Here is a 24,170-nt window from a genome sequence, read left to right on the forward strand (position 1 = left end):
TCCAAAAGTAGAGGTTTTATTGACGGTGCGGGAGAACTAAAAACAAGGACAGCCCAAGGAGCTGGCAACGCACAACTCGCTCCTCGGCGAGGGAGCGACGGAGCCCTGCAAGGAGCTGCTCCCCCTCAGATTCCCGTCGGATAGAATTTAATAAAATAAAAAAATAGCGTAAGGTTAGTGTGCCTGAAACAGCCGCGGGGCTCCGCCATCCGTCAGGAGAGGAATACAGCTGGGATCAGCCCTGGGAGACAGGCAGGAGCCAGGACCTGGCTGCTCTGTGGAAACAGCTTTGCTTTGTCCCCCATGTCTCTGCCATTCTCCAGGAGCATTTGCATGCAAAAAAGACCTTTGTTTTCTCCCAGAGCTGCTGTTCTTCCTGGCTTCCTAGCTGCGCTGGGCTAAGCAGGGGCAGTTGGAGGAACAAAGACCCTCCTGCCATAGAAAATCCCCCCAGAACAAAGTGGGAAGGAGGAAAAGTATTGCAGGAGAAACCTTCCAGTTCAGAAACGGCTCTTGGCACCAGCAGTTGCGCTGCAGCGGGCTGGTCCTGACGGGCAACAAGAGGTATCTGCATTACCTGCCCCTTCCCGCTGCCCCCAGTTCTCCTCCCAGCCAGTGGGAGGTTGGAGCCTGCAGCAGGCGTCCCAGCATCGCGGCGCTGCACGACAAAACATAATTCTGGGTCAGCTCAACAGGAATCAGCTTCTCTGTGGAAGTTTCAGCACACAGAAGGCAACTCCAAGCACCAAAGGAAGAAGGAGCATGGATTTTCCACACCGCGCTCTGCTTCCAGGGCCAATCCCTTGCTAGAAGGAGAGGCAGGCAGCACAGGATGCAGAGAGAAAAGCTCCCAACTAGTGTTTGGTAGAAACACTATTTATTCATCCCTCTCGGTTACAAGTGGGCAGGGTTAAGCAGATACGAAGAGGATGCCGGCGCTCTCGGCTGCTTTGCGTTCCCTTCGCCCTACGAGGGGCTGCTCTTGCAGCTTTTAGCCCGTGTTCTGTCTCGTGCTCGGGAAGCTGCCCGTGCCTGGGGTTTTGCTTCGCAGTCCGGTTAAAAAAGAACAAAGAACAAAAAACACACCTAAATAAATATTGTTCCAAAAGAAGCCAGAGGAGAGATGAGGCCTTTGGTATAACAGCTGCATTTCTCCCTGGCAAGACCCCAGAGCTGCCGTGCTAGACCCCTATGAACATGGCTGGGGGTTAGCACAGATTTGCAGAGCCTGTTACAGGAAACCACAGAGCAAAGAAGAGAAACTTTAGAGAACTCCAGTTTGCCAGAGCCCGGGTGGCTTTGCTTCGCGCTCCCAGACCAAAGAGAAGGGACAGTCAGGGTTTGGGGTGACCCAAACAAACCAGGCTCACTCTAGCCCGTGGGTTGTGTTCAGCTGCATTTGCTTCCTAGTCTTTGCTTTGGAAGCAGCCGGCGGCGCACGTGAGAGGACAGACTCGTTTGACCTTGTAACTACTCTGCCGAGCTTCCAAAGTGGTGAACCTGGGCCTGGAATGCAGAGGCCGCCGCAGCGCCCCTTCCTATGATATATTTATATATATATATTTATGTCTATATATTTAAACCAGCACGGCAAGTCTATTCGTTCGCTCAGGTGTCCGTCACCAAGAGTCATCTCCCACCATCTCGCGACGTGTGAAACAGGAGTTACGTGGCTAAGGGAGGGAACTTGTCAGCTGTTCTCTTTGCCTTCCCAGGGAAGGGAGCGGAGGCGAGGGTCCAGCACGGCCTATCGATCCATCTCGTCCAGCAGCGGCGTGGCGTCCCCGGCGATGGACATGGGGGTGCTCTCGATCATGGGGCTGGCGACGGGCGAGGAGTCAAGCGCTGCTTCTGTTTCCTCCGCTCAGCCTCCTTCTCCTGCAGCCACTGCTCGGCCATCTTCCCCCAGTCGATGGCAGCGTGGCTGTTGGTCCTGCAACAACACGCAGGAGGTGAGACAGGGCAGCAGGGGAGCCCGGGGCAGCTTCCCTGCTCTCCCTCCCTCTCCACGGGCCCGAGAGGAGGGCACGAGGCAGTACCACGCGCTGGAGCTACTCACTTTGGCTGCTGCCGCTGCCTGGAGCTGGACGAGGGCTGCGACTGCGTCTGGGACTGGGTGGACTGCGGGGTGGTGCTGGCCTGGAGCTGGTACTGGGGCGTCGTGATCGGCTGGCTGGGGGTAGTGTACGAGTAACTGGGTGTCATCAGAGGGGTGGCCACCGGCTGCTGGGCGGGCGTCGTGAAGACCTGCGGAGAACCGACACCGTTGGGCTCTGCAGCGCCCTGCTGCCCGGGGAGGTTTGGTTTGCACCAGCCCCTGGGGCACAGCCCAGGCTCAGCGAGAGGCCTGCTGAGGTTCTGGGTGCTCTCCCTGAGAGCAACTGGCACCCACGCAACCTGTGAGCATTGCTGCCCTCCTCGCTCAACCACACAGGCTGAAGGGGAAACGTTCAAACCAAAGAACAGCACAGAGCACAAGAGAGGGACACAAGAGACACTTAAGGAAACCAGCAGGAACCACATCCTGCAAGGGGCATGAAAAACACGTGAATTTGTCCTGATTTTCTGTCCCAGAAGGCTTCAGAGAAGGTCCAGCAGCTCCTGGGACAGCTCCCACCCACATCCCAAGCTGCCTGACTCACTGTTCACCCCAGGAAACGCTCAGTCTATTTGCCTTCCAGTGTTCACCTCCCTTCTCCCTCAACAGTCTCTGAGATTTATATACCATTAGGTTATCCACACTCCCTACCTATCTCCATCCCTGCATTTACTGTGACAAACTCCATGAAAACCTCCTGACGAGCTCTAATAAAGGATCATTCCCCTCTGCAAGCCTTGTCTTGCAGCAGCTCTTTAGTAGATCTAAGGGCAGGGTGCGTTTCTTGTACCCAGGCACTTCATTCCTGCTGCTACTGAATTTAGCCTTGGGGGCAGCTGGGGAGTTGGCAGCACGTGCTGGGAGGAGGTAGGCACCAACACACATGGGGAAAGGCTCCAGCATGAGCTGAAACGGTCCAATTCCACCTTATTCTCTGCAAGCCCGTTCAGGCAGGCTGAGGTGCTCGCCTGCTGGTGCAGCTTGGAGATTAGCACGCTGAGCTGAAAAGCCCTGCAAACTCAGCGCATATTTTCACAGCTAATCTCTCCCACTGGCAGCTCACGTTGCCCATTCAGGGCCACAACCTGAAGGTTGTGTCCCCTCACTGCTGGATTCCTTCTCTCTGCCCTGCCACATTCCTTGGGGGCCAGGCCAATTTGCTGCTTGCTCCAACTCCCTTCAACCCAGAGCAAGACTATATCGCAATGCCTCATTTCCTCAGCCACAGGAGGCAAGGAGAAACGTGGTCCAAGCATCCAGCCAGGCTCCCATGTGCAATTGCTCAAGTACGGCCAGGGCTGGCTGATCCCTGGCAATGAGGAAGTCCTTACACTACCAGTGGAGCTCGTGGGATGGTTTCTAGCAGTGGGAAAAGGCCACCTGACACCTCCATCCCCAGCCCTGTGACACCTACGTGGTACGCGCTGCTGCCACCTCCGCTGCCTCCGTAGCCGTACTGACTGGACGCCCACTGTGCAGGGGTGGCATTTGGGTTCTGTCCCTGGCCTGTCACAGCAGCGATGGCGTTGAACATCTGGGAGGTCATGTTCTGCGGCAGAGCGTTCACTGCACGGGTCAGGTCTGCAAGAAAAAACACTGTTAGGCAAAGCAGCACTTGAGAAAGGAACTCACTCCTGATTCCAACTGAGAAAAGGCTGCACTGACCTGCCAGGTTAATGTTAGCTGGAGTAGCATTAATGGAAGCTGGGGTCCTGGTCCGACTGCTACTGCTGGGGGTAATACCTGTGCAAAACAGAAACCCAGAGGAATAGGTTAGTTCTCCCAACAGAGCAGTTATTGCCCCAAAACCCAGCATTTGGAAGAGAAAAAAAAAATCCAGAAAGCATTTTTTCCTGTTAAAACAGGAAATTGGGAAAGTGGGATTAAACTATGAGGGAAGCCAAAGAAGAGAAAAGGGACAAGCTCAAACTTTGTTGCATGGGCTTCTTGGCTGAAATATTAGTTATCGGCAGAGCTCTCATGGAGGTCAGACTTGTGACTTGAGTGTCACTCTGAAACTTCCCAGATATAGAAAATCCTAGAGAAGGAGACATCTAAGGGACAATGAACATGGAGCTGTCCTTCACTAACTGCTTTACTGCAAGACACTGATGAAATGAACAGCCAAAGTACTAAGGTTTTGAGATCCTCACCTGGAACAGGGTCCTGATAATGATCCTTAAACCATCGGAAAAGTCCGTTCACTGTAGGGAAGATCTGGCCCCGATAGCGGAATCCTTCTGGTGTCACCGTCACATATTCTATCCTGGGAGGAGAGCACGAGAGACCACAGGCTGCTTTGCAGCTGTACCTGCTGCCATACAGTGTCCTTGCACCAACAGGTCTCAGTCAGAACAGGCATGATGGACAAAATACACAGAACTCAGGTGATGGCTGTACTGAAATTGAATAGAACTACCCAAAACAGTCTCTTTTTCTTTTTTTTTTTTTTTTTCTCCTCTCTCTCAAACAAGTGCCCTGAATACCACACCTTTCTCTGGAAAGTCCATCAGTCTGAACTCCACTGACACCACTTGCCCAGGCTGTTATGGCTTGTGGCAGCCAGCTGGTTAAAAACACAAGAGTCTCCCTGGTAAGATTTACTGCTAGACACCGATCCTCTACTGTCAGCAGGCCAAGCTCTGGGTAAGGAGAGGCCTGACTTACTGGGCTACAGGCACATCTGGAGGAGAAACTGGCAGCAATAAGCTGGGGTGTGGTACTGGCAGCTTCAGTTGCTGGGCTTGCATCTCACTCACCTTGGTTTGCCTCGAGGTTGATATCCCAAGAGGAATTTGCCAGGTAGATCTTTACAGGCACTGATAAAGTAGGGAATAAAAGTTGGCTTCTCTTTCTTTGTCTTTATCAGCAGCTCTTCCAGCTTCTAATTAGGGAGATAGAGGAGAAAAGCTCAGGAACAACCTACATTTTTTTGCAACTCACAAGGCCAACAGATAACTTCCTCTGATGCTGTGCTTCGCCCTCACCCTGCAAGCAGAGAAGGGCTGCCTTAAGGTATCTTAAAACACCATCTGCATTGCTGCTGCAGAGGGTTCTGTGAGTACACGGGTCACAGCATGCAGGCCTGGGAGGCACAGCACAGATAACGCATGTTACTGGTTCAGATCACAAAGCTGCAGCAAGAACCCTCCAAGCAACCACAGTGAGAAGAATTCTTCTGCCACAGCTCTGATACTATCAGCAGGTTCCTCTCAGAGTGTTGGAATGGAAAAGCTGGAGATGGACAGAGCTCATCTCCTCCCATCTTTTGGAGAAGATGTACAAATGTCACCAGGTCAGAGAAAGCCAACACCTCTCCTTTCACTGGTATTTGCTGTCTTGTTCCCACACAGAATCTCCTTGAGACCTACAGCACTAGGTTAATTCCCAACCAACATGAGGTTGATCAGAGAGTTCAGTCCAACAGCAGCTAATGACAAACTCTTAAGATCTGTCTTGAGACAGAGAAATTTGCATTATGCTCCTATATCTCCCACACAAGCTTCCACAGCCTGGGATGGACTCACCTTCTTGTCTCCACCATTGCAGTCCTGATAGTATTTGTGATTCAACAGGTCTCTGGCAAAAGAAGCCATTGGCTGGACGTAGCGAGCAACAATTTCATCCAGGTCTTCAAATTCCTTTGAATGAACATATTTAAAAGAGGTACGCAGGGTGCATGGTGAGGAACTATCTCATTCTAGTATAGAAGTATCAGTCATACACTCTGCATAGCAAAGCTAAATGCTTTGGAAAAAAATAAATAAATAATGAAGTGCTAGGTATTGTGTAAAAAGCCAGAGAACTGCAATGAAAGTTATTCTCCAACAGCCTGTAAGCAGCTTCAGGGAGAGAAAGACTTTATATAGTTTAACATCTACTTTTGGAGGCTGCATATAGAAATCTACCAAACTGATGTATTTCTGCACCACCCCTGAGAGGAGCAGAAAAAGCCCCTTCCAAAAATATGCAATAGAAGCATGTGCTATTCAACAGACAGAGCATCGCAGCTTTATCCAACACTCTGGAACCAAACCACAGGCCATTAACTAGAATTTAAATACTGTAATAGATCCTGCAAGGTGACTGGGCCAACATGTCCCTGTCAAATAGGTGGTTCTCCTCCTCTACAGACTCCTTCTCAGGCATGTTCTGCAGGGCACTTACCTCTGTGTTAATCCACAGCGTGGAGCCCAGACTGAAGGCATTCTCCTTGCCCTCTTCTCGTACATCCACGTGCTGGTAAATCCCATCGTTCACCTTCCAGGTGACCGTCAGATGGTTCTCCCCTTTGCTGCTTGGCCGAATGATCACATCCCCTTGGTCCATGGTCTCCATCATCTTCTCAGCTTGCTTGAAGCTGATGTTGTGGAATGACGGGTGAGCAATTACTCTCTTGATGTATGCTAGAGGAGAAAGGGGTGTTTAGTGCAAGCAGATGTCCAGTGGTGCTTACTTTATCAAAGCACCTCAGGAAGGCTGGTATTGATGGAAAGAAGAACAAGAGACTCACTTGTCCGTTGCTGTTTTCTTTTCAGGTCTTCTTCCTGCTTGTGATCTGCTGCCTCAGCATCAAAATCATAGTATGTGTCTTTAGGCAATTTCCACTCGTTGTTCTTATCCATCAGGTCTGACGTCCTGCAGGTCAGGTCAGCACTGAACTTCTCAATATCGATCTTCATAATCCTGCAGTGAACAGTCATTCCCACCTACAGGACAGAGCAGGGGAGGTTTATCAGCAAGTTTGGCTGGTATACCAGGCACCCTGTGCTACAGGGCTCTCTGCGCAGGGTCATGCTGCCAGTGAGGAGGTAAAAGTTACCTCACATACTTCAGATTGAAACGAAAAATCAACTGATCCCCCAGATGACTAGAATCAAGAGAGATCAAAAGAAAAACGGGCATTTCTCCAGCATGTCTACTATGCATGGCCCACAGCAAACAGAACTCTGTGTGTGTAGGCTGTGGACAACTAATTTTGCTATTTTTGTTTTCTAAGAATGGGAGCTGCAAGACTGGACTTGATGATGAGCAGGAAAGCAGTTAAGCTTGTGCAGAAACAAGAGTGTGGGAGACATCCAAAGGACTTCTCTACTTAAATAGGAATCAGAAAATGGCACTACAAAAACTGCAATGTCTTAGTCCAGTTAATTGTGCTGAAGTTAACAATAACTTTTAAGGAACTGCTAGGAGAACTCTTGAGTTTACAGGATTATCCATCACCTCCATGGACTGCCAGGAGTTTGCAAAAGACTGCAAAGACTTCTGATTTTATCATGTGATAAAAATATATGATTCTCTTACTCATAGAAGCAAAATCCCTGTTCTGAAACAGGCTGGTAACTCTGATGACCTCTGCATACAAATTCTGACAGAATAAAAAACTACAGGAAAGGAAAAGGGACTCTTCTCCACATATCTAAAAGCAGTTCCACAAGCTGTTTAAAAATCCAGAAACAAAGGGCAGCTCTACATTAGAATGTTTTCTGGCCTCCCAAGCCCGGACTTTAGCCAGACTATAATAAATCCTTCTGCAATGTAACATGCTAACTGATTAACACGGTTCGAACCAGTGCCAAGACAGATTTGCAGTGTGAGAGAAGGACACTAACCAGGACCTGAACTTCTTGCTGATTTAAAGTCCTTAAGTGAAAATAAGGTTTGAAAAAGCATTCAGGGGACAGCAGAATTAACCAGACTCTGAGTCTTTGGTATTGGCTTCCCAGTCTTCCAGCTCTTGCTGGGTATGTTAAAATCCACTGCTTTCATACCTTCACCCTTTCTTCTGGCCGCTTGACCACTTTATCACTAAGAAATTTTGTTGGGATGAAGCCAGCGACTCCATTGTCCAGACGTGTCTTCACTCCAATGGCTTGACCCGGACAGGAACCGCTGTCAAAGTGATTCCAAACCTTCAAGACAAAGGCAAAAGATATTCAGCATGGAAACAAAATAACTCAATAAATTGGTGCAAAATGTACAGACAGAGAATAGCAGGGGACAGAGGAGTTGGATGAATACTTCCCAGCAATGCAGTCACCCTACTTCAGGTCTGCTCAGCTTACGGGGCTTTGCAGCCAGGGAGGTCAGAATATTTTAGATTCTGGACACAACTATGTAGCTAGGGTTGGTTTCTAATGAACACTTTAAAATCACTAATTACAAAGGTTGCAATTTGGCAGCGTTTAAAGGAGACCTAAAGTACAGCTGCATTTACTAGCAGAGAGTCCAAAGTAGTTTTTAAAACTGAGGAGCTGGCAGAAAGAGCTTCAATGCTCAGTGCCACAGATGGCTTCTCCGAGACCACAAAACCAGCCTGCTTCATGTATTTGCAAAGAAGAAACGATCAGCAGGGCCTCAAGCCCATTTCACTCCCAATCTGCTTCACCCAAGTCCTTAATGCAGTTATAAAGGACCTGTCAAACCTACAGAGAAGCAATTAGTCACAACTGGAGGAGATTATGCCTGCAGCAAAAGGCCACATTCACGTTGGGGTTCTGGAGCACTGGACACAATCTTTGCTCTGACGCCGTCTACTTCTAAGAGCCTTGGGCTCTTGCAACTCTCCAAAACGGTCAAGTCTGCTCATACTGGAGCTCAGGCAAAGGCAGACCCAGCACAAGAAGCAGCCCACCTCACTGAGCTCTGGAAAGTTATCCTGCTGGCAGAAAGGACACTGCCAAAGGCCGGTTTCATCGTTCCGTATTGCCTGGTCATAGCTTTCTCCTTGAGGCCGCCTGTGGGCTATCCCAGTCACGTTACAGATGATCATTTTACCTGTGGTGTAGGAGGAGAGGAGAAAATGAAGAACTGCAAGGCTGGGCAGTTCCCTCAGTCTAAGGCAGAAGGGCATGAAGACTACACAGCTACTTGAATTGGTTTCACCTACATGCACAGCATGAGATCCTCTTGTCAGTGTAGAGGGAGCAGCAACCTAGCAGGGTCTGAATGCCACCCTCACCCTCTGCCTACCTCTGCACATCCTAATTCAATCTGTTATGACAGCAAGCAGAGCCCTCTTAATGAACAGCAATGTACCTATATAAAAAGTTTCTGGAGTTTCTTTGGTCAGCATATTGAAGACTTCTTCTGTGTTCGGAGCGCGGTACGTGGTTCTCAGGTCCTTGTACCTGCAGCTTAACTCAGCTCGGATGTCATATAAAGTGATATGCTTGTCACCATAGCCCTGTGTAGTGACAGAAGTTACAAAGCCATGAGAGAGAGAGCAACGTAGATAGGAGAATTTAGTATAAGCTATAATACAGTAACCCGAGGAAGTTACCATACAGCATATATGAAATAAAGAACACACACTATGTCAATTAAGCTGTGGAATTCTCTGCCACAAGATGCAAAAGTATCAAGGTATTCCCTTCAAAAATCAGATAAATGCAAGAAGAACTAATTAAATGGTCTAATTACCGACTCTTGCCTCCTTCCTCCCCTCCCACTGTACTTTCTGTAAGTATTTACCGTACTCCACTGTCAGACACTTAATACTTGTCATGGCTGCTTATATATTTTACAATAGCAACAGCTAAATGTTTGGCTCTCAGAAAGCATAAAGGTCACCAGCTACGAAAGCTAAGGAACTGAGCTGGACAGCACAGCCTCACCTCCTTTTCTCAAAACCAGGGACCCCCAACATACCTGTCTTTCCAGTTCCTCAGCAAAGGCATCGAGATCCAGGTCTTTCAGACGCTCAGGGTTTTCTAAAATCTCCTCTAGGGCTCCTGCAGGATTAGCATCCTCTGCTGACTCATCATATTCTAAGGCATCTACAGCCATTTTTCTTGCCCATTCATAGGTTTCAGGATGGACCCTGGATCCATCCAGGACCTCGATGTAGGAATCGGTACTAAAATAAAAGCAAAACCACTGTTCAGGTAAGAACCCTGCAGGATTCCTGAGGCATCTCCTTCAGATCAACAACAAATCATGCTGTTGACCATCACTGTTGTCTGCAGGGCTGTTTTGCCACCTGTCACCACAACAAAACGAGCTACTCAAAGGGACATAATTTCCCCATAATTTCCATTCACACACACAGAGTTGGTAGGACTCAGCAAAAACTAAGCAAAAGTGCTTATGGTTTACTTATAGGCAGGCAAAACTACAGAAAGTTGAAAACAACTGCTACTAGTTTGGTTTCTCTCCACAACAAAGGCTCTTTCAAACCATTGCGTGCTACAGAATTAATGTTCTGCAGCTCACACTGCTCTGGAAGTTCAGCTGCTCTTAAGAATCAGATTAAAAACCAGCAATACCTGAACTTGGCCAGAGATCAGAATGGCCACACAGAAATTCCTGGGAATATGGATTCCACTGAACAAGAATGCTTTAGTCACTCATACTAATTCCATACCCTGCATGGCATCTAACACAATTCGATACCAACCTATCACCCAGCGATGCTGTATCAATTTTGATGAATCCAGCACAGTTGATGAACACCTTGGGTCCCATGTGACACATCGTAACCAGCTGGGTCCGATTCTCCAGACGAGTGTTGTTTTGCTTTAAGATCTGCAAGAAGAGGTTACAGCATAATCCTTGCTATTCAAATACACAGGTTGCCCAGGAAAAGCAGAAAACTTGCATTGGACACCACAGTTTGATGGCATCTGACATAGCCAAACACATCACAAGTCATTAATTATTTCTCACTGTCCTGTGTCTCAACACTGTATGAAAAGAGATGACTCTGCATGGAACAACTCCCGTTCTCCAGGAAGGAAGGGCTGGCTTTTTGCCTTGTGTTTTCTACAGTATGGAGGTGTCCTGATCCTGCAACAGTGGATCCATTCCTGTGAGTTCAGGAACTAGCTACGATTGACAGATCTGCTGAGTAGCCTGGGTCCAACAAGGACATTAGTCCATGCACAGCTTTGAGGTTACATGCAGAGACAACACGTACTGAAGCACATGGTGACAGAGCTGTCAGCTGCATCTGGCACACAGGGCCCTGACTCAGCTCTCAATGGGACTGCCATCGGGCCAGCTTGCATATTGTTGGTGACACACTGTTCTTTGGAGGCAGTGACAAAAACAGCAGCTTACCTTTAGCAGATGAGTGCCTTTGCGTGGTCCCAGGCCACACACATACTGCAGCAAAGCCTGGCTGTGTGGGTGAGCGATGGCCCGATTGACATCCACACCCACCTCGTTCACGCGGTTTATGAATTCGCAGTAGAGGGCATTCAGCAGCTCCTCCTTCACCACGTGTTCCTGCAGGAGGGAGAGGTGTTAGTCTCCTAAAGAAAACGTGTGTGACACCACGCTGTGGCAAACAGACTTTATACTCAAGATGCACTATAGCACCTGGTAACAGCCTAAAGGAACAAAGCAGAGGAGCTAAAGGAGGCAGAAAAAAAGGTGACGGCCTTAGTATGTCACAGGACAGGAAAAAATGCAGTTCAGCTTGGAATATTCTTCCTTGAACAGTTCCTTTTTGCAAAAGTTTTTCGTCCCGCATGAGGATCTTAGAATGAAAAGTTACCTGCAGAGGGTGGAGTTTCAAACAGAGAATATCCTCATCGGAGCTGCAGACCTGGGCAAACTCTATAAGAGGATCTTGAATGCGGCGAGCAAGGGAGACGGCTTGACGCAGCAAGGGTGGGTAATCCCGGAACTCGTTCTATGAGAGACCAGAGAAACAGAAAATCTCAACGGTGTTTCCACACTCCGTAGCACTATTAGCAAAGAGACATCAAACAGGGACTGAAACAAGGGAAATGTTTGGTGCTTAGGGCAAAGGGAACTGGGATCAAAGCCTGCCAGGAACTCTGCTGCAATTGGGAACAAAAAACTCCAGGGTAGAGGAGGACTGGTGTTAATTCCCTGACTGCCCCATTCTTCTTCTGCATGGGAAAGGTGCCCTGACATAACCTCAGCCCACTCAGTTTAGCAAGACTCATTCCAGACTGCATCAATATCTACTTTGTACAACTGCTGACACAGATTTCTTCAGGGAAGCCTAAACAAGATGTTTTGCCATGACACAGAAGTCAGAAAGTCACTGTCACGATGGATCATATGAGGCAACAGATAACGTATGGCAGGGCCAGCACAAAAATATGTTGGTCTGGACTAGCATAGACTAAAAAAGAATGGCTGCTGTTGTAGGATTACCTCAGACTTTTTGCTGTTCATGTAGAGGATGGCCAGTTCATTGTCTACCAGCTCCACTCCAATAGATGACAGCTGCTGCCCCTGATCCAGCTCATGAACAATTCTCTTTACATCTTCCATCAACATCTGAGCATCCCTAGGGAGAAGCACATAAGAAGACTGAAGAGAGAGTGCTAAGCTGGGTCCTCAGATCACTTAGAGAAATAACAAGCATTTGTCAGTGTAAATCAACTACCCCAGTCGCTCAATCCAGAGCAGGGACAGGAAGAGGCTTCTTTATGCAAAAGTACAAAATCAGACGTCAGCTAGAAATGCAACCAGAGAGCACCTCTTACAGCACATTAAGGATTAATGTGGAAAGAACCATTAGCTCTTCCTCCCAGTGACTCCACCAGCAGTGGAATATCGCGGAGCTTGAGGGAAGGACAACAAATAGGCCTGCAAGTGGAAGGAGCACAAAGACTTGCTCTGACCTGTTCTCGCCTGCAATTGTCACCACGTGGGGCTTCTTGTTCAGGAGGAATTTTTTCAAGGTTTCAATATCCTGGGCCTGAGGGGGAAAAAAAAAAAAAAAAAAAAAAAAGGCAAACGAAGTGAGACAGGGTAGAAAAGAATAACTAGAAGGCTGCTCTACTGAGCTAACTACGGATCTTTGGTTCCTCTTTCACAAGGGAAATCCATTGATCACTGCCCTGTGTGGCTCTGCCACCATGCCCCTGTGCTACAAAAAATTCGACAATGGGAGTCCAAAATCTGTATCAAGTACCAGTAGGTCACACAGCCTCTTGCTACGATGGCATGATCAGGGAAAATGGAGAAAATTGCTGTAGCGGTGGCTCACGTAACTCCAACAAATAGTATTTGGGAATGCTAAAGCTCTGGCATCCTCGAAGAGGAGGAGAGATGAATCAGAATCTAACTGAAAGGAACTTTTCCCCCAGAATAATTAGAGGGTGGGAAAACGGGCAACCACGGTAGCTCTATCACAGCCCACCTTCTTTTCCCTCTCTTCCTCACGCCAGGCATTCCTTCTCTTTGTGAAGTGTGGCAATCGGAGGAAGTCTGTAACCTCGCCCTCCCCGTTAACAAGGGCACAAAACACGGGGTGGTCCCTGCAAAACAAACGGATATCACTTGAGCACAGAGGAACACGGATGTGGAACATGGATCCGGAGTCAATTCCTCTCCTCCTACCTGGCTGAGGAAAACGCAATGCCTAGCACACGAATCCCCTTTCCTTGGTTTTCCTCCATGAAATCATCATCTTCCTCCACTTGCTGATCAGGACGATACGAAGCTACTTTGAGCCAGTTGTACAGCTTCCGGCTGCAAGCCTGGCAGAGTAAAACAAGGAATGAGAAAACTCACTGTAGGCCCTTTGGTTTAGCTTTTCTATGGAAAGAGAATACATATGATCCTGCCTCAACTGCTCAAGGCAGCACCACAGTACAACTTCGCTAGAATTAGGATCAGCTCTCCAGAACATGCTGTGGGACTGCTGGCATTGGCAGCCCTAGTTCTGACCCAGACCCAACTGTTCCCCATCTCACCTTCAGGACATACTCCTTGGCCTCCACCAAGAGCTTGTTTTTTAGCTCTTTAGCCATCTGCACATAGAGGAACTGGTTAAGGGACCGCTCAATGGCCATTGTACGTTGCCGGTTCCACTCCTGCACTTGGTGGCTGAACTCGTCCCGATAATAGAACTGTTTGATTTCCTCAAAGTAGGTCTGGTCACTGCCATAACTGCAAGAAATGAGAGCGGGAGTTACAGAAGGGCTCCCAACTCCTGCACCGATATCGCCACTGGTAGATTCCTGCACAGGAATGGTAATAGCAGCTCCTGTGATGTGGGGAGAAACTTGGAAAATTCAGAACACACAGGTCTCAAATCAAACACTCTTAGCTGCAACAGCTGGGCAGCTAGACCTCTCTCAGCTGAATGCTGTGCTGGCAGCACAGAAAGCTCTGATCAGTGCAACACAGGGCAGCCCAGAGCAGCATACCCTAATGCACTGTGTGGCTACTTGGATGTTCAGGCAAGGAACCAAACACCCACACAGTTAGGATGGCTGGGCAACAAGCATTTTCTTTCACAGAAACTCTAAAGACTTCAGAGTCTGCATTCAAATGAATAAAACAGATGCTTTCTAAAGCTGTCACTATGGTAAAGAGAAAAGCAAGGCTGAGAGTCTCCTTGGCTTTAAGGTAGAGTGACTGTCAGGCCAAAGCCTCCACGGACAGACTGGATAAAGAAGGAGCTCTTAACAGCAGGCACCACTGGATAGCAGAGCTCCTCCAAGGCTCGTCACGGACAGCAAGGACTCACCCCTCCACTCCTTTCATGTCAATACAGATGTCGATGGTCAGCAGCGCCTCGTCTTCTGCTAGGCTCATTTTCAGGAACTGGTCATCTCGCAGTTCCTTCACAGGCTTGTTCTTCAAGTATTTAAAGGAATAGGCATAATGGGCTTCATCAATGTCCTGTGAGAGAAGACACAGTGTGCATCCAGGGTGTTAAAAAAGCAAGACCCTTCTAAATATTTTAAGGGACAATGTGTTTTATTCAATATCTCCCCTCACCTGTATGTTTCCCAGTTTACATTTTCTTCCCCAACACAGAACAATTCACTCCCAAACCCACAGAAATGGAAAAATGTCCCAACAAGTGAAGGCAACAATTCAACAGCAAGAATTAGGTCTGAAGAAATGTTGAGACTAAAAACGCAGCATGCTGTTGAGCTGGTTTCTTCAACAGCCCAGCTCATGTACTGCTAAAAGATTCAGTTATCCCTGAGGTGGGAGATGTTCAGATACAAAATAAGCATTTGTATGTTACGTAGATCTTTCCCTGCACTGACCCAAAACAGAGATGCTTTCCTTACCTTCTTGCCCTTTTTGGTTGGTGAAATGTTGATCTTAGCTCTTTCTTGGAAAGTTTGTCTCAGGACCTGCCTGACCAATGGTTCTCTGGCTATTTGCAAAGCCACCATGTACCGGGCTCCTTCCAACACAGCTTCTGGGCTTGGGAATTGACTAGAAGCAGAGAAGCAACACGAAGGCTTAGAATTTGAGAATGCCCCCAGAACCCCTATCTTGCCACGGCCACAGAATCTCCACGACACTAACCTACACACATAGTCCTTGGCCAGCTCCAGGGGCTCTGCAGGGAACTGCTCTGTCTCGTGACGCTGGTAACTGTCCCGGAGATTCTCTCCGAACTGCTCAGGTGTCAGACCAAACTTCTTTGCCAGACCATCTGGAAAAACAAACACAAAGTGAGGAGGACAGGGGCATTGTAGCTTATACTGAGCAAAGCCACCACTCTTCTTTCCACAGGCAAGCCACACAGCCCAGAAGAGCTTGCAGACTAGGCCATGACATGCTAAAACCTCAGCACGACAGAGCAGAGCCCTTACCCAGCCCAGCAGTTTGACAGATGGTGTACATATCCCGTCGGGATGCCTGCTTCAGCTCAGGCCCTTTCTGCTCATCATCTTCTGCATCCTCCCCTTCACCTAAGGGGAAGATATGTTCAATAAGGTATATTTATAGAGGCATCCAGACAGCTGCAGTATGTCACTGGCACCATGAAGGAGACAAATACAACCCACACTGTAAAACAGAGTGCTTGGATTCCACGAACACATTTGAAAGATCACAGTAGCCTTAAAATTATTAAGGGTTAGAAATATTCCCTGAAAACCCTGTCTTTTCTTCAATTTCACTCTTTCACAGCTTTAACAGCAGCATCTCTGTGATGTACATTCAAATACAGATCAAGGGAACTGATATTTCCTTTGTAACTTCCTATAAGGAGTGATATTCAGTCCCCTTGAAAAGTATCCACCTGTGTGGAAAAACTCTACAATTCTTTGGAACCAGGAATTCTAATCAGCCTAGGAGCAGAAGACTTATCAAAATTAGGGACAAACCTTCCTCCTCTTCACCATCCTCTCGGACACGCTTTTGCTTCTTTCGAGCAGCCTTGGCAGCATTTTGCATCTTGGGGATGTCTCGTCCATAGTAGAGCAGGAAATGATTGTACACGTCTTTCAGCTCGTCCATGGACTGCACATCCTTCAGCCTAGAGCATGCAAAGCCAGTGTATTAATTTCCACACAGTGCTGAAACGGAATCAGAGCATCCAAGGAGGTGGCTCTGCTGTGGGTCAGCCACAGGGAGGCTCATCTTCAAAGAGACTTTTAAATGTTTCTTATTGATGGTTGTGTGGGGAGGCTAAAGTAAAGATACTGCAGCAGCCAGAGAGCCTGTGCAGGTTAATGTACATTTTAAGTCACTGCGGAATGAACACGAGGAAGTCACGGTACAATACCTCTCCATGTCAGTGGTATCAAGGGCCCTTATTCCATCAGCCAAAGGTTTGTCTGGGTCAGCAGAGATTTGCTCATACTGATAGGCCTGCATCTTCTCAAACAAACGTGTCAGGTTCTGCTTGCGGATCTTCAGCTGGGTCCACTAACACAAAAACGAAGATTTTCAGCGAAATGCACTGTAGGTGCATCATACCCATCTCCTCCCTTCTAAAAGAGGGGCTCCTACACAGAGCTCCCCAGTTCTTAGGGTATTTGTCATATAGAAATAATCAACATCATCCACAACCAAGCCAATTCCCTTCTCAGAGAGTGACCAGGTTAACAGAAAAAAAAATCATCAAGTTTAAGGTCTATATGACAGTGTGAAAGGAAACTGCACAGGATATACTTTTTGCAGGAAATACCACTATGCAAAAGGAATTTAGTGAAGTGAAAGTACTGTCTAGTATCCTCTTCTGTCAGATAAACCTTTACAACCACATGATGGCAGAGATGTAAAAAAAGTAAAAAAACACAACAGGTCTGCAGTGCCCCCAAAAAATCTTTGTGAAGTATCAAGTTAGGTGGAAACACACAGCAAATGTTGGTAGAATAAGCAATGAAATTATACTCACCTTCTCATCCCACTGCCAGACCCTCCACAGGTCATTTATGTGCAGCTCTGGCTCTACATATTCCTTTCTGTAGAAGGCGATGAATGGTACCTAAGTCAGAAACAAGATTTATCATCACCAAGCAAAAGATTGGGCTGCTCCCAACAGCCAAGAGTTCAGAGAACAGCCTTGTTCCACACAAGAGAACAAGCTGATGAGGCAGAAGCAGGTCTCCCTGCTGCACACAGATCTCTGGGACCCCAAGAATCCAGCAGCAAGGATGCCTCCTCCCCGCCTGTTCACTTAAACATACACCTAATGACTTTGACAACATCAGGCAACATCTCAGAGGACAAGGTGAATGGACCAGTTAAGGTTCAAGAAACCCAGGTATTCTTCTATCTTACTCAGTATCAATTTGCCCAGAAGCAGGGAAATGTGGTAATAGCACCACCACCATCAAACAGTCATTAAAATCTATGCTGTCCCACCTCATGAAAGTAAATTGCCAGGTACCTCAAAGTGCTGATTCCTCATGAAATTCAAAGCTTCTTTAATCTTCTGGATGGTGCTAGGTCCCTTACGGCTGAAACTGCTGCTGGCTTGTCCACGGTCCAGGTAGTCAGAAGTTTCCTATAAGGAAAAACATATTGTGTTGATCATGTCCCTGAGGTATCATCCCTAAATGATCAGCTGAGGCTAGGGCTGGAAAATGATGTTCCTCTGAACAGGATCCTGAAACAATCCTCGATTTGCAGGCTGGAATTTGCAGTACATTCAAGTTATCAGCCCTCTCAAGAGAGGGGTCTCAGGCACAGCTGTTACCTGCAAGGAGATGGTCGGCGTTGCAAATGCATTCCTGTAAATCCAGTCAGCTTCTTCTTCCAGCTCATCATCTTCAGCACTCTTCACTGGGATGGAGCGCAACTGTAAGAAGATGACAGGATGAGCAGAGCGATTTGCAGCACTGGTGCCCGAGCTACCTTGTTTTCAGGAAGCCTAGAGAAGTTTGTTCCAAGGTACAGGGTACATCTGGGCTCTTAGTGCCTCCTGTACCTAAAGGGTTTAGCTGAGAATGCACTTCAATGTCATCTGAGCATATGGGAAACCTGCATCAATTCTACACTAGGTAACAGCATTTACCTAGCCTCAAATCTTTTGAGAGCTTGTAGAAAGGCCTGCAATGGTGTGTAACCTTCCACGACAATCAAGTCGTGGTGCCTCTGCTTCTCACTTGGCTCCCAAATCCACGCTTTCTCTTTGCAGTTAAATCCCCTTATCTATTCTGATCTATGTCACACTGGAAGCTTCTCTCTTACTACACAGAAGTACAACTCATAGCATCAGTCATGAAAAAGAGCTCAGTAGAACACAAGCCCTGCTCATTCCCACAAACGCAACACTGGCATCCAGTGGCCAAAGAGTAAGTTACCACCAGCACTAAAACCCCTGGGTTTATGCAGAGGGAACAGTTCACAAGTTTACAGCTGTATTTGAATGCTGAGTTTCAGCCTATACTTGAGAGGTGGGGTCTGCAAAGAGGCAAGAGATGCCCAAATGCACATGGCAGCTAGGTGAGAAAGCTCTCCTGCAAGCCTCAGGCCTGCTGATCCTGGTGGGAACTGAAACACTCTCTTGCCTGCACGCCGGCCCGTTCCTCCCTCACCTGGAACCTCTCGGGCATGTCTGTCATGCGGATCTCGTTGTCCTGGTCTGTTAGGTGACTGCTCTCCAACTCGCTGGGCTCATACATCTCAAAGATGCTACGCCGACTGACACGCTTCTTGGTGGTCTTCTTGGGTCGGACACGGGTCTCTCCTTCAGTTTCTTCATCCTCATACTCATATTCCTCCTCCATCTCCTCATCATATTCATTGTACTTCTCAAACTCATCATAGTCAAAGTCCACACCAAAGATTTCTTGAGCTTCCTGCAAAGCACTGGAAGAGAAGAAGAGTCATTTAGCCCCACAGAGCCATTCAACATCCTGGACAAATACAGGTTTCACAGCATCCAAGTCTAAGCTTTAGTCTTGGCCTTTGGCTTTAAAACGGTGGATAGGTAAACAACTCATTGTGCTTTCCAAGACATAGGCTGCTTTGTCCAAAAGGAAAAAATATATATTCTCTTTTCAGTTAATTTGATCCCATATAAACAGAAGTAGTTACTACTTGTTAAGAATAGGATTTTGCAGGAGCTCCAGAGCACTCAATGCCCCATTGCAGTGATCTGTTTACCAGCAAAGTTCCTTTCTCCAGTAAACAGAAAAGGGGCAGCGAGCAGAACTGAAACTTAATTTTACTAAAGGCGAAGCTAGGTGCACCTCGCTAATACTCTAGATTAGCTAAAAGATCAGTAGTTCAGTGCCACTGTTGGCATAACATTAACATTCAGGTCCCAAATCTTTGTTACATGCTCAGATAGAAGCCTAATTCAAGAACAGATGCAAATATCTTTCTTAAGGAACTGGTTTTGACGTCCCTCCAGAAAAAAAAAAAAATATATATCTAAGGAAAAAAGAGTTAGATGTTCCAGAAATCACAAAATAAAGCCCCAGGTTTGAACTTACCAGGGTTACTTTGGGGAAAAATATGAGTGTTATCCAACCACAAGTCAAACCACACCACATCTGCAACAGTTTAGGAACCCGAGCAACGTTTTTGAGGCTGCAGGCCAATTTCCAAAGGGTACTTACGCATCCGTGTATCCAGGGAGCTTCTTCCGCCATTTTGGCTTCTTCAGAGGTTGTCCATCGTCATCCACAATGAAGTCATCAATGTCTGGACACACAGAAGGACTTCAGTGGGCAGGACACTCACATATTTGACTGGTGCCTCTCACAAAGCCCAGCTCAGTCAGGACAACTATGTGTCTCCATTACAGACTTTGGCTGCTGGGCTGCTGCTGGTTGTCAGTCTGCCCAGCTACCCACAGCACCTCATACAGCAGCCTCGGAAATTCCAGGAGTCTGAACCACAGTAACAAACTAGAACTAACTTCCAAACATAGGCAAAGATATGTGACAACTCTCTGCTGCTTAGTGCACAGAAAATATAGTCAAAAAAGCCTTACTGCTTTGGACAGTAGAGAAAGAACTCTTGCAACTCTTTTGGTACTGTACGAGCAGTGATGATGAGTTCATGGCCAACAGAAGAATTAGGGTGGACACATGCTGTGCTACTAAGTGCTAAAGAATGACTATAATGCCTTGACTTCCTTCCTTTGAAGGATATCCATTTTGGAAGCAGCTCAAGGGAAACAATTCAGAACCTCCATGTACGCAACATGCTTCTGGACGCGGAGGTTTAAATGCAGACGAATTAAATCTGCTACTCAGACACATTTAGTCCTAAAGACTGAACTAAGCAGACCCGGAATAGCTTACCCAGAATAGGGCTGCAGTTTTTTTACATTATAGTATATATAAAGCTTTAACTTGGTTCCTCTGCCAAACTTGGGATGCCTACCAGATTCTTCATCTTCCTCCTCCTCCTCCTCTTCTGGTTGAGCAACAGGAGCTTCAACAGCTTCACCCCCCTCCTCCCCTTCACCATCCTGAAAGATTTCTTCAGCAATGGCTTCTTTCTCATGTTCTTCCTTTCCGTAATCTTCTTCTTCGTCATCCTCATCATCGGACATTTTTCGCACACGCCTGAATTTTTGCTGCAAGCAAAAACACTCATTAGCGTACAGAGTCCCTGGCACAGACATTCAAGTTCAAGTATGGTCTCTGCCAGGGCAGTTCTGTGCTTCCTCTGCTCCCCAAGTGCCACCTGGGGTGAGAAGAGGAGCCCCGCTTAGCACAGAGGTATAGGGGCAGAAAACCATTCCCTATCTCCAAGTTGCAAGAATTTATACAGTAGAGCATGAAACACAGGGCAACCGTCTGCTGAGGACTACCTTGGGTCCAGGCCTGTGTCACTTGTACACTGGCACTACAAGGGTTAGCCTGGCCCGATACGTCTCCAGGGGATGTATGGATGGAGCTTTCGAGCCTGTAACACTCGGCGTGGTTTTTGGGATTAGTGCTACATGGCAGGAAGCCGTTGGAAGATGGACTCCCCGGTGCTTGGGTGGCAGATGTGGGAAGGGGGAATAGAGCCGACATCAAGGACGTGCAGAAAGTAGTTTGCAAACTCAAGAAGCCAGTGCCCAGTAGTCTGACCAGGGAGGGACCTGCTTCCTCCAAGCACACAGCTCTCAGCCCTTTTTCAAGGGGGCAGGAGCAAACTGGACCACAACTCATTCAGTTGAAGCAGGAACCCACCTTCTTCTCTGTGCTAAGAGGCACCACACCATTAATAACTGTGTAGAAGCATAACTCACTCTTTTGACTTTAACACCCAAGTTCTCTTCAATGAGGTCAAAATCATCATCCTCCAGGCGGTCATCGAAAGCTGACAGGAGAAAGCAGGAAAATTACTCTCCCTTTACTACTCTGGGAACGGAAAAATCACCAAGAAGGGCAGAGCTTACCAAGCCCATGATGAAAGGCAGGGCAGAGGAAGAGCTATGCTCTCCAGAAGGGCAGAGCAGAAGTTTTATGCAGTCACAAAACTTACTGCGCTTTCTCTTTTTGTGGCCAACATCATCCTCAGAGTCTCCAGAGTCACTGGCTTCCTCCTCCTCTTCCTCTTCTTCATCGTCATCATCATTAATGAATCCTTTCAGGTTTCCCTGCTCATCTTGATCATCAAGATTCTCCTCCTCCTCTTCCTCATCTGGGATGAAAAGCAATGAGTGTTAATCTGCCCGGATTCCTCCTTGACTCTGTGCAAGCAGGTGCAAACAGTATCATCCTTCACACTCTCCATGCAGAGAGTTTGAACTGAACATTTTTACTGACACAGAACCCAGACAGCTGCTCATGTCAGAACCCCAACAATTCTTGTCTTGTGGTCTCATATTCTCTATCACAGGGAACAGGCAGAATGGTCACACAGGGAGCATTCCTCTGCTTTTACTGGTTACTATCAAATTACATGACTAACTCCCACTGGGGTGAAGCAGTGTATCTTCTATTGCCAAATATAAAAATCACCTCAATACTTTGAGGAAAGGAAGCACTTAAACAGCTGAGAGACTGCAGGCAACCATGCTAATTATTGCAGTTATTTCTTCATCTGCAGAGACGTGGCATGTAGAACACAGCAATGAGGCACACAGACAATGTGGCAAACTCAAGACAAACAGACTCACCATCCTCATCTTCCTCCACAAATTTCTTGTTTACTCTGGGCACAACCTCCCCTTCCTGGTTGTACTCCTCCTCGGACTCCTCAGCTTCGCTTTCTACAAAGTCGGACATGGCTGCGGTGTCTCACGAACTCCTTCGCAAGAACTGGTGGAAGAAAAGACACATCCACCCCATGAGCAAAGGGATTGAAACACAAGCAACTCTCCCTGCTGGGCTTTGGAGAGAGGAGAAATTCAGATTTCAAATGACCTCCAAGGGCCTGAATTACCCACAGTCCACCTTGCATGAGCATACCCGTCACCAGAGATTATACAAGTGGAGCCAGTAGCCAAGCGCTGCCGGCTCCTGTCAACCTGCATCCCGAGCAGCACGCGGCCCGTCACGAGAACACTCCGTAGGCAGCCGCGCTCCCGGCCGCGGCGCAGCCAGCACGCACAACCGGAGCCTTTCCCTGCTCCAAACCCTCGCACTCTGGAGGAAAACGGCCCCAAGCTGCCACCGATGCTGCCCTGCATTAGCACAAAGTCCAACCAATTAAGACCTTAATATGATTAATCCTCACTCAGTTAATGAAGCCAGGGAGGTCCCAAAAGAGGATGTGACTGAGTTGCATTTGCAGCTGCCCCCAGAGACACAGGAAGCATCGCAGAGCAAACGGGAGAGGCGTGGAGGGAGCTGCAGGAGACGGGCAGCGCCTGCGGGCCACTGGTTGGGTGTCCTGCAGTTGGGGCACCAAGACCAGAACATCCCTGGGGCTCCTCCAAGAACAGTTACGAAGTAACAAGGCACCATGGAAATGGGACATTTCCACAACCAGACCCTTTTGTTTCACATTTTTTCCCCAAAAGGGTTTCTGGAAGGGGTGTAACTCAGGGCTTGTGCGCCAGAAAGTCAACGTTCCTAATGGTAAGGCTCAATCTCTGCCTTTGACTTCCTGCGGTTATAAAATCTGCCGTAATTTTTAGAATTTCAGAATGCTTCCCCTTTGTTTGTTTGTTTTTAAATACACCAGAACAACAGAGAACTTCAAAAACTTCAAAGGGTAGATGTGAGACAAAACAAATCAATTCCTCAATGACTGCGAGGAGGCAAAAAACCCAGGAAGAAGTACCAGCCTTTGGGAAAGAGCAGAAAGAGGCTCAGAGGAAGTGTCAGATCTAAAGGAAAAATCTGCATGTTAGATAATACCTGATGCAAGCCATGCATTAAAAAAAAAAAAAAAAAAAAAAAAGGAGAGAGAAAATAATTCCATAGTATAGGGAACAATACCTCAATACCTAGACTCAGGTGCTTCCGAAAGTCCCTATAACCATCTCCCACTACAAACAAATCACTGAAGGAAATCAACTGAATCAACTGCACACAGAGATCCCCACATGTGGTGTCCAAACACAACTATCTATAGAAAAACAGCAACTCAAAAAACAACAACAGAAAATGCTGATCTTGGACAATCCTTTAAGTCTTAAAATATTAATAGTTCCAAGTCCCAAATGGGAGCACTGGGCATATCTTATTACAGAAAACCCACAACAAAGAGGAAGAAAGGACTTCTGCAAGATTTCAGACATGAGCAGATAGTAGCTCATATTCCTCGGCCGAGGATTACGTGGCTCTGGCCCACATCTATTTACAAGGCTCTAGACAGGGACAAATAGTGGCAGCTCAAGGCTGCTGCTCTGCACCAGGACAGAACACGGCCACTCTTGCCTTGGTGTGGGTACAGGGTGATCCCCATCCTCAAAGCAGGGACTGTAGAAATTGCCTGTATTTACTGGAGCATCCCTCAGAGATAACAGTGCTGAGGGCTGCAC

At 47.5% G+C, this 24,170-nt stretch overlaps 1 protein-coding gene across 1 annotated transcript; it reads right to left on the bottom strand.

Moving 5' to 3' along the window:
- Window positions 1-1,720: 1,720 nt before the first annotated feature.
- On the bottom strand, window positions 1,721-22,520 carry LOC104565481 (SPT6 homolog, histone chaperone and transcription elongation factor). The gene is given in 37 exon segments (XM_088538616.1): window positions 1,721-1,821; window positions 1,824-1,933; window positions 2,060-2,247; window positions 3,513-3,679; window positions 3,764-3,841; window positions 4,252-4,364; window positions 4,858-4,982; window positions 5,626-5,739; window positions 6,266-6,504; window positions 6,612-6,807; window positions 7,870-8,010; window positions 8,733-8,875; window positions 9,137-9,284; window positions 9,749-9,956; window positions 10,497-10,624; window positions 11,159-11,326; window positions 11,598-11,735; window positions 12,230-12,365; window positions 12,703-12,779; window positions 13,224-13,341; window positions 13,424-13,563; window positions 13,780-13,975; window positions 14,559-14,713; window positions 15,115-15,265; window positions 15,359-15,488; window positions 15,649-15,747; window positions 16,165-16,316; window positions 16,566-16,708; window positions 17,181-17,266; window positions 17,672-17,792; window positions 17,985-18,086; window positions 18,826-19,099; window positions 19,855-19,939; window positions 20,627-20,822; window positions 21,486-21,556; window positions 21,722-21,880; window positions 22,359-22,520. Coding segments are annotated over 37 exon segments (5,178 nt in total). The 5' UTR covers window positions 22,468-22,520; the 3' UTR covers window positions 1,721-1,747.
- Between the last annotated feature and the right edge of the window lie 1,650 nt (window positions 22,521-24,170).

This window comes from Tinamus guttatus, unplaced genomic scaffold, assembly GCF_059628265.1.
Source record: "Tinamus guttatus ecotype Peru unplaced genomic scaffold, ASM5962826v1 Tinamus_guttatus_pri_ptg001106l, whole genome shotgun sequence".
Taxonomy (NCBI): Eukaryota; Metazoa; Chordata; class Aves; order Tinamiformes; family Tinamidae; genus Tinamus; species Tinamus guttatus.